This window comes from Sminthopsis crassicaudata, chromosome 3 (genome assembly GCF_048593235.1).
Source record: "Sminthopsis crassicaudata isolate SCR6 chromosome 3, ASM4859323v1, whole genome shotgun sequence".
Lineage (NCBI taxonomy): Eukaryota > Metazoa > Chordata > Mammalia > Dasyuromorphia > Dasyuridae > Sminthopsis > Sminthopsis crassicaudata.
The window spans coordinates 41,287,120-41,297,623 of record NC_133619.1 but is presented as its reverse complement, the minus strand read 5'-3'; the positions used below and the strand labels follow the sequence as shown (position 1 = coordinate 41,297,623).

At 39.5% G+C, this 10,504-nt stretch overlaps 2 protein-coding genes across 5 annotated transcripts in view; one reads left to right on the top strand and one right to left on the bottom strand.

The window, feature by feature from the left end:
• The window catches only part of CLRN1 (clarin 1), a 45,719-nt gene extending 41,275 nt beyond the window's left edge, over positions 1-4,444 (bottom strand). The window contains exon 1 of the mRNA XM_074298334.1: positions 3,851-4,444. Within this exon, the coding sequence (XP_074154435.1) occupies positions 3,851-4,103 (253 nt within the window). The 5' untranslated portion in view covers positions 4,104-4,444. The remainder of the gene's footprint in view (positions 1-3,850) is intronic.
• The window catches only part of MED12L (mediator complex subunit 12L), a 560,363-nt gene that overhangs the window by 52,185 nt on the left and 497,674 nt on the right, over positions 1-10,504 (top strand). The gene's annotated exons all lie outside the window — the stretch shown is intronic.

The window sequence follows — 10,504 nt, the reverse complement described above, 5'->3', positions numbered from 1 at the left end:
GATTATTCTGAGTTCTTTCCTCTGCCTCCAACTGTTATGTTCATGAAAACAATTACAACAGCAGCAGCAGCAGCAATGCTACTAAAGTCCCCTTTTAATTCCTCATCATGCCTTGGAAAGGACCCTGAGTTGTCAAAAACGATGGCCAGAAGAGAAAAGTCTTTTGTCTTTTCAAGGGATCACAGATTTGGGATTAGAAGGGACATTTCTACCAAGCTCGGAAGGGTTTGAATAGAGATACAAAAATGAAATATAGAAATACATATATATGTATGAATGGATATGTTTATGCATATATATAAATACATAAAATATATACACATATAAATAAATGCATAAACATATCCATTCATACATATATATGTGTATATATAAATAGATGCATAAACATTCATACATATATGTATATCTATTTCTATATTTCACATATATATATATATATAAATGTGTATACATGCACATATATATAAATGCATAAACATATCCACTCATACATATATATGTATATGTATATATTTCTATATTTCACTTCTGTATCTCTATTCAAACCCTTCTGGGCTTGGCAGAAATCAGCAGCACCAGGGTTCAGAGGAAAGAGTGCTGTATTTAGAATCAGAAGCCCTGCATAGGGAGATTATAAAGTCCTTTTAATAACCCCCTGTCTTTTTCATTCTCATCTTTTATTGAAGTTATATGGTGTCACATCATGTCACCATATTACGATTACCAAGGAATTGAAGTGGAGGGCGATGGGAAGACATAGTGGGTGTGAACAGGCCATTTTCCAAGAAAGAATTCTGTTGAACAAGTGTTGTAAAAATGTTCTTAAAGCAATGATTGAAAAAGAAGGGAGACTGATGAGGTGGCGAGCAGGAGAGCTAAGTAATGGGATGCCCAGGTGTTCCATTGGCATCCAACACCAGGAGGAGGGGGGCAGTGCTCCAGCACATTAAGTGGAGCTCTGGTGTAGAATTTGTGGGAGAGCAAGGGCAAGCGAGATGCCTTGGGTGGGTTGAGATTTGTGCCATTGGAGGGAATAACCCCCCTCCCTTTGGGGAGGACACAGATGTATTTAAATATCTGAGTAATGACATTTTTAATAGGAAGATAAGAGCCTTATGTTATTGTGGTAATAATGAAAACTTTCCAGGTGCGATGATGATAATCTGTAATAATAAAGTGATTAGAGACCATAAACCATGGGAAGCATTTACTCAAATGAACGTTCTATTCTCTAGAGTCTTCTGAATCTGTTTTGCCCTTTCAGTTTAAACACAACAGCTCTTCCCTGTTCAATCTGAGAGACAAACGCCGGTGTATATGGGCGAGCATCTCAGGTTTGTATGAGAACAAGCAACAGAGACTTGAGTCAGAAAACCTAGATTCAAATCCTGCCTGTTGCATGTTGTTGTTGTTCACAGTCACTTTTCAACTCTCCACGAGCCAATTTGGGGTTTTCTTGGGAAAGGACCTGGAGTGGTTTGCCATTTCCTTCTCCAGCTTGTTTTACAGATAAGGAAACTTAAACAGGGTTAAGTGACTTGTCCAGGATCATACAGCCACTAAGAATCTGAAGTCTGGTTCGAACTTACAAAAATAGGTCTCCCTTTCTCCAGGCCCAGTTATTTGTTGCATATATCAAAGCTTCTAAAACTTTGGGTCATGAGATCGCATAACTAAATGGGAGGTCGCAAAATTGTGATATATTAGTGTAAATGTTGGATTTGGCTATCTGTTTTATATACCTATATGCCTGAGGTTGAGTAAAAATTTTTTGGGCAAAAACCAGTTGTTAATGGAAAAAAGTTTAAGATCTATATAATCTTAGGCAACTTGATCTTCTTAAATCTCAATTTCCTTCCTTGTCTGTTGCAGATTAAATAAACCAAGTATGTATAAATAGTTCTCCATGAAAAGTAAATTAACAAATTTCAGATTTTCTAGTCTAGGAAGAAAAAAGTTAGTAGTTACCAGAGGAGCAAAATAACCCCGAGAGACAGGAAGAAAAGCATAAGAGGGACCTGAAGTGAGACCAGCAGAAGGCTAGAAAAGCTAGGCTGGGAGTGATCCCAGAAGCCTTGGAAGCATGTTATAATAGCCTTGAAAGGAAAGTTTTCTGTGGCCATTTTATCCAAGAAAAATGCAGAGACCACAATAGCTCAATAGCCAAACTTCACTGGAATTGCTAGTGCCTCACACTAGCTTTGAAATCATGTCCCTGTATACATATATTGTATTTAATTTATATTTTAACATATTTAACATGTATGGGACTACCTGTTGTCTGGAGGAGGGGGTGGGGGGAAGGAAGGGAAAAATTGAAACAAAAGGTTTGGCAATTGTCAATGCTGAAAAATTACCCATGCATATATCTGGTAAATAAAAAGCTATGATAATACAAAAAAAGAAATCATGTCCCTCATCCTTAAAAAAAAATTAAATATAGTTACAAATCATGTGGTATTAAAGTTTGTGCTCCTTGATCTAGGAAAGCTTAGCACCTTTACCAGTTCCATTACTTTAATGAGCCCCAGAATGAAATCCATTCAGAACCTTGGCTTAATATAGACTTCATCATGCAGTACTTCATAATAACCTCTTGAAGGGCAGAAGACTAATTCTCAAGCATTGACTGAGACTCTGTGAAAATTCCCATCACCTGGTAATATAGGTGAGTGGAATGCTACCACTCAGAGACAGCCAGGAGAGTAATGAAGATAGGTGGGGGGGGGGATGGCAGGGGGTTGGAAATATAAATAGACTATTGCTGAAATTTAATTAGAGACGGCAAATGTTAATAATAAATTCAATTAATTTTGGCCTTTGATGCGGGAGAAGAGACGGGGATAATAACTCATTTAAAATGCCTCAATTAGCAGGCTTCTTTCTTAAAGAGTGATTTATACCAATAATGGACTAGCGGAGTTCTTCATAAGATTGTTCCAAATCCATCCTTTCTTTAAAAAAAATCATAATTTCCAAGGACGTGTTGCAAGAGGCACAGCAAATTATTTTGTATAAATTTCTATTTATTATTTTTGCACATTTACTTGCTAATTGCTTGTAACTTGTTTTTGAAGGCAAAATAGGTTCAAAATATCTGACCTACCACTTAAAGGCCAAACTGGAGGCAAAGCGATCCATCTTTCTGAATCTTGCACATGCTTTTGTGAAGGTCAGTTAATTACTACCCTCCTAAGTTTCAGAGGTATTCCACCCTCTCTCCTGCTCTCATTCAAGTTGGTGATTAGTCTTACCTTCTACAGTGTTTTCCAGAAGAAGAAATAAAAGCTACAAACCAACCACCAGTGAGTTTTAAGCACCCCCATTCAACTACATGCATTTAAAGATTTGGGTTGGGTTTTTTTTGTTTTTGTTTTGTTTTCTGCTGAGGCAGTTGGGGTTAAGTGACTTGCCCAGGGTCACACAGCTAGGGAGTGTTAAGTGTCTGAGACCAGATTTGAGCTCGGGTCCCCCTGAGTTCAGGGTTGGTGCTTGCTCTATCCACCGTAGCTCCCAGCGGCCCCTGAATTGTCTTTTTAAGAACAATGTATAAACACAGAAGAGGGTCTTGTAAAAAATAATGTTAATTTACTCCACTTTCTCTCTTTAATAAAATCTATCGCCTAAAGTAAATGTACTGTCTAGGATGCATTTTAATTCTAATTCCTGATAGCTTAAATACTTGTCAAAAAATGCTCCGGAAGCAATCTTAGTATTTTGAGAGCATTTTGGGGCACTTTGTAAAGACGGGCCTGGATGACAAGAGTTAGATTCAAAGATGGAGTCTTCCAATGGCCCCGTGGCAGGTGAACAGATACTAAATAATTCAGGGGTCATTATTACTTACATGAGAAGCGGAACGGTCTCGCTCCCAAGCCGCATTGTCTCACCCCTTCCCCATGAAAAAGTCCGTACTGGATCTCCCCAGTAAACTTCTCCAGCTCTTGGCCAGAAGCATTGACGAGCAGGGCTCCGGTCTTGCAGAGGATTTTGGCTTTGACCCACAGCGGCGTTCCTAAGGCTGTTATGACTCCAAAGGAGCAGGCAAAGCTCAGGAGACCAGCAGTGCAAAAGATGACCTTCTTCTGTTGGCTGGGCATAATTGGGAACCAGGGGAAGCTTCCGAAAAAAAAAAAGGTGGCTCAGAGAAAGGGCACCGTGCAGCTCATCCGATGCCCATCACTGAAGATGCACAACTGAACGCCCGTGTTCTGGGCCGGGGGAATCCTCTCCTGATCAGTGTCCTTATGCTCCAGCATCCCCAATGTCCCTTATCTCGCACTTCTCCTTCCCTCCTGCTCTATTTCTTCTTGTCCTTGATTCTGGGAACTTGGGAGGAGGAATCATCTGTAAAATCCAACTTTGCAAACTGCTCTGAAGTTTCTCCTTCTCCTCCACTTCCTCCCTTCCCTCCTCCTCCTCCTTCTCCAGCTCCTCCTCCGTGTCACTCGGTAACAAAGGGTTTAGATAACAGATGGAGTCCTCTGTGTAATTCGATGAATGTCTCCTCTTTTCTCATCAGTCTTTTGTCTGATTGGATGAGCTAAAACCGCTAGAAATAGGGTTGGCTCTTCTAAGTTATCAGCAACCTGAGAAGTTTTTATTATTTTTTTTCTTAATGCAGTTTTAATTAAGGGAAGGCAAGAGTAAAGGGGACTATATATAGAACACACACACACACACACACACACACACACACACACACACACACACACACACACACACACACACTTTCCCCCATTTGTATATATTAAGTCTTACCCACTTACCCAAGGATTTTCATAGAACAGAATTTGTGAATCAGACCACTGGTTAATTTGGGAGACATAGCTCAGTATAAAGACAAGAAATAAGAATGATATTTGCCTCCACCGCCACTGTTTCCAAGAGAGTCAGCTAACCCCTTTGTCCATATGACTGGGAACAAGAATATTTGCAGAGCCTGTCTCACACAATTTTTAGGGTAGATCAAATGGGATCTGTGTCAAGCATTTATTAGAATTGTGAAAATCAGCAATATGCAGAGGAAAGCATCTTGGATTTGGTTTAGAGAGTGGAGTGCTGATTCCTGGCTTTATCAACTACTTGTCTGTGTGACTTTTGTCAAGTGACTTAATCTCTAATTTTCTGTTTAAAAAAGTGAACCTTGGGGGCAGCTAGGTGGCACAGTGGATTCAGCACCAGCCCTGAATTCAGAAGGACCCGAGTTCAAATCTGGTCTCAGACACTTGACAATTCCAGCTGTGTGACCCTGGGCAAGTCACTTAACCCCAGCCTCAGGGGGGGAAAAAAAAAGTAAACCTCTAAGATCTCTTCCAGTTTGAAATCTATTATTTCATGAATGACAACACAATTTATAGATCTGGTAAGGTCTCTTTTCTAAAGTTCTAAGGGATCGGGTTTTCATAGCTTACAGTTCCTTGCCATAGATTGGGACAAAACACACTTTTCTCTCTGTATTATCTGATCTTTTCAGGTAAAAACCAAGGGTTTCTGCACATCTGACTTCCCTTTCACTGGAATTTTTCTCTTTCAGGATTCCAGATCTCCTAAGGTAAGGAAGTCAAAGAAATATACCTTACTAGTTAAGGGATCATTGGGAAGTCTACCAATGTCTGGATCTAAAAGGGCTTTGCAGAAGTTTTAGACTGACTTGTCCATTCTGAAAGCAACTGGCTCTTTCACTGGAGCTGTTTAAGGCAGATTCCCTAAAGATAAGAGCATGAGGTTTAACTGCAAGCATTCAAGGAAGATGGAGAAGGGGGGCAACAGGAGAAAGTGCTAGGGTGGCCCAATGAGCCTCCTCTATCTACTGAGACCAGAAATGACCCTTCCAAACAAGGGCATCCACACAGTGGAGTGAAGGCTGGGAATTCCAAGGTGGAGCTAAGGAGAGATAGAAAGAAAGTACCACCAGGGATGGGCCTGGGACATAATAGTCTTCATATCATGACAGGAGGAGGGTCTGTGATGGTCTGCAGCTCCTGGGTCCATGTTTAAGAACAGTTTTGAGGTCAGTAAAGTTTTTGAATTTTCTTGAATGTCACCACCATCGCCAACATGGCTACCATTTATATATAGCACCTACCATATATATGGTAGACTATACAAATATTGTCTTATTTGATCCTCCCAACAATTGTGGGAGGCAAGTACTATTATTGTTCCCATTTTACAGAAGAGGAAACTGAGGCAAATGGAGGTTAAGTTTTTTGTCAACCATGGTCAAATAGCTTCACCCAAGTGTCTCAGACTGGGTTCCTGATTCTCAGCCCAGCACTCATTTCTCTGAGCCAGCTAGCTGCAATGACTGATCTAGGATCAGAGACAGACAATTGTTTTTATATGTAGGGGATGAATGCTACTCAAGAAAATCTAAGGAGACATTAGGAAGCTACAGAGATTTTTCTGGTATGAAATATTCCAAGGATGGGGGTGGAGGAGGAGCGTGACAGAGAAGAGGCATGAGGAGTGGACATGACCAAGGTGGACAAAAAAGGACCAGACAGAGAAAAGGAGGTTCTCTGACCCACTGTATAGAGATAACAGAATTCTACTTTCAGATCTCTATTTCCAATAAGAATCTTCAGCTATGAATAGGATTTTCCTGCTGCAAGCTGATAAAAACAAGGGGGAAAGTCATCTTCAGGTTTAGGAGATACAAGATGGTACAAGAAATAAATGGCTATTACACCTGGCATCGGGAAGGTCTCAGTTCAAATTTGGCCTCAGACACTAGCTGTGTGATCCTGGACAATTTATTTAACCTATGTCTACTTTAGTTTTCCCATCTGTAATATGAAAATAATGACAGCACTTTCCTTTTATGAAAATGTAGGTTGGTGACTTTTCTACAATCAATAGTCTTAGAGAGAGCTATCACAAACACTGGGAGAATAAGTGACTTTTCCAGTTACACAGCTGCTATGTGTCTATGAGGGTATTTGAATCCAAGTCTTCCTGGTTTTGAGGTCAACCTTTTCACCCTGCCATATTGTCTCTACTCCCTAGAAAATTTGGTTTTTAAAATATAGATTTTTGTTTCCAGAAGAATCTTGGAATCATTAAAAATACCACTCAGGCAATCCAGTCTGCTGTCATATTTTAATCTGATTTTTGGACCTGTTTTACTGTTCATCTTCAGAGTCTGTCTGAGATCTATTTATGGATGGACCCACTCAATAGATTATCAAGGGTATATTATAGTGTCTATTTAGCTCATAGATTTAGAGTTAGACAAGATCTTAGAAAATACATAGTTCAATTCTTTCCTTCTATAGATTAAGGGTTGATACCTGAATTAGTTAAGTGATTTGCTCCAAAATCACACAAGCAGCAGATGGCACATGGGTTTAAACACAGATCTGGTTACTCCAAATCCATTACTTTTTCGACCATACCACATTGCCTCATCATTCATCACCTATTTTTTTTTCTTTTTGGATATTGTATCATTCAGGAAGCTCAATAAAGTACCATATCATTCACCAAAGGGCACATCTAGAAGGCAGGGAATCTATCCTTCTACCTGAACTCTTATGCGGTCACCATCCATGTGGATACCAAGAGATGTCTTCAAGAAACATTCATTTCCTAAATGGCTTTTATGACCTGGGGACTGTACTAGACCAAGCCCCCCCCCCAAAAAAAAAAGGAAGGAAGAAAGGAAGAAAGGAAGGAAGGAAGGAAGGAAGGAAGGAAGGAAGGAAGGAAGGAAGGAAGGAAGGAAGGAAGGAAGGAAGGAAGGAAGGAAGGAAGGAAGGAAGGAAGGAAGGGAGGAAGGAAGGGAGGGAGGAAGGGAGAGAAGGATAGAGGGAAGGAAGAAGGGAGGAAGTGAGAGAAGGAGAGAGGGAGGGAAGGAGGGAAGAAGGAAGAATCCTTATCCTCTAGGAGCTTATATTCTTGAGGTAGGAAAGTCTTAGAAAAGTGAATTCAGTAGGGATAATAGTAGCTTATATTTTTGAGGTAGGAAAATCCTAGAAAATGAATACAATAGGGATAATAGTAGCACATAGATCCCAGGGTTATTGTAAAGATCAAATGAATTTCTATTTATAAAGACTTTGCACAGTGCCTGGCACATAGAAGGTACTTATTAAATGTTTGTTTCTTTCCTTCTTGAAGAAATCCAGGCATTCAAGAAGGCAGGGGTGAAGAGGGAAAGCATTCTATGTCTGAGGCACATCTATGTAGTCCTGGAGGTGGGAAATGGAATGTTTTGTACAGGAAACACCATATGATCCAGTTTGGCTAAAATGTCAAGGCAACCATTAATGGTTTACCAAGTCTGGAAAGACTAGATTGTAAAGGATTTTAAATACCAAACAAAGGAATTCCTATTTTATCCTAATGGCTCTCAGGAGCCACTGGAGCATATGGAAAAGGAGTGGGATATGATACTTTAGGAAGTATAATTAGCTTACATGTGAAGGATGGAATGGAGGGGAAAGAGATTGAATTCAGGGAGGTCTATGTGAGACTATTGAGGTAGACCAGAAAAGAGGCCTAGTGACCTTAACTGGAAAAGTAGAGTGAAGGGAGTTAAAGGGGAAACATATTGTGAAGGCAGAATTGATAAAACATGGCGATTGATTGACTCTGAGGGTTGAGGGAGAGGGCAAAATGAAGGATGACTCCAAGGCTGTGGATCAAGAGGAGAGGAAGGATGGTGGTTTCCTCAATAATCAATCAATAAACATTAATTATGTGCTCACCACATCACAGTCACTGTGCTACCTGGTGATAACAGAAATAAGGGAATGAGGATATTTGGGAGTGAAAAATCATGAATGCTGTTTTGAGAGTTTGAGAAACCTATGATCTATCTGGTTGAAAATATTCATTGGGAAATGGATTTGGAATTAATTAAAGAGAATATACCTGAAAGTTGTTGACATAGAGGTAAGATCAGAATCTGTGGAAACACATGAGGAAAAAACTGAGAGAAAAAAGAGCCCAGAGCAGAGACCTGGGGTACACTCCCACAAAGGGATATGCAGGATAATCCTGTGAAGGAGACTGAGAAGTATCCAGATGTGTGGGAGAAGAATAAGGAGAAAGTAATGATGGAATAATGAGGGAGGAAAAAGTATTTAGGAGAAAGGGACGGTCAGCAGTGTCTAAAAGAAAAAGCTTGGAATGTAAACTCAAATTGACAATGAGCAAATGCTGTCACTGGTAGAGATAACAAGGGTTCTAACTGTTAAATGGTGTTTTGGCAATTGTTGGAGTTCCTTATGATGCCAGGGAGTTTTGCTTGTATCTTTGCAACAACTGGCTTGTTCTATTCATTAGTGATGGCAGCTTCCTGGTCAATCTGTACCTCAAACTTTTAAGAGATAATTGGAATGCTGAAGAAGGGAGAGTCAGAGGGAGGAAGGGGAAAGGATGGTTGTGAGCTCATTGGACAGTGTTCAAAAGAAGAATTGCAAACTATCAGGAGCCAATCATCCTCCAAAATTTTAATAATGAGGGAAATGCAAGTCAAAACTTCTCTGAGGTTTCATCTCACACTTAGCAGAGACTTTGTATCCTCCATTTTTGATTATTTTGTGGTGCTGGTTATTTTCATTTACATCACTGGAATTGTTGTGTACATACTTTTCTGGGCTTTTATTTCACTTGGCAAAAGGGCAAAAGACCGGAATCAATGTTGGAAAAGTTGGAGGAAGACAAGCGCATGAGTGCATATTTGATGGAGAAATAAATTAGCACAATCATTTTGGAAAGCAAATTGTAATTATGCAAATAAAGGGACTAAAATCTCTACGACCTTGGACCAAGAAAATCAATAATAGAAAGCAAGCCCCATATATCCCAACATAGTTAAAGTTACAAATTTGTGATAGTAAAAAACTGGAAGCAAAGCAGATGCCCACTGATTGGAAAATGGCTAATAAAATTGTAGCACACGCTTGAGATGTCATGATAAATACAGAAAAGCATGGATAAACTCACATGAAATGATGCAAAGTAAAATAAGCAGAACCAAGAACACAGTATACACAGCAACTACAACAAGATAATGGAAAGAACAACCACAAACAATTGAAAGTAAATATTGCTTATTTAAGTTTTTTACACACACACACACACACACACACACACACACACACACATATTATAAGAAATAAGCATGACTGTGCTTTTTTTTAATTCTTTGTTATAAAGAATGGTATCTTGAGAAGGAGGAGGAAAAGGGATAACGGGGAATTTAAGCACTATAAAAGCAAAATATAACAATAAAAACTAATTGTTAAGCATTCTTCTATATCTTTGGAAAGAACAGTTTCTGTTGATTATGAGATCAGACTCCTGCGTATGGGGTAAGACAGAATGGAAGTAATAAGAGTAAAATTCCTTTAAAAAAATTCTGCTGTGAAAGGATTGAGAGATATGGGGAACATTTTAGTTCAGGAAATGGTAGAATCAAGGAAAGGGAAGGGAAGGAGAAAGGAGAAAAAGGATAGGAGAGAGGGGAGAGGAAAGAGGGGAGGAGGGA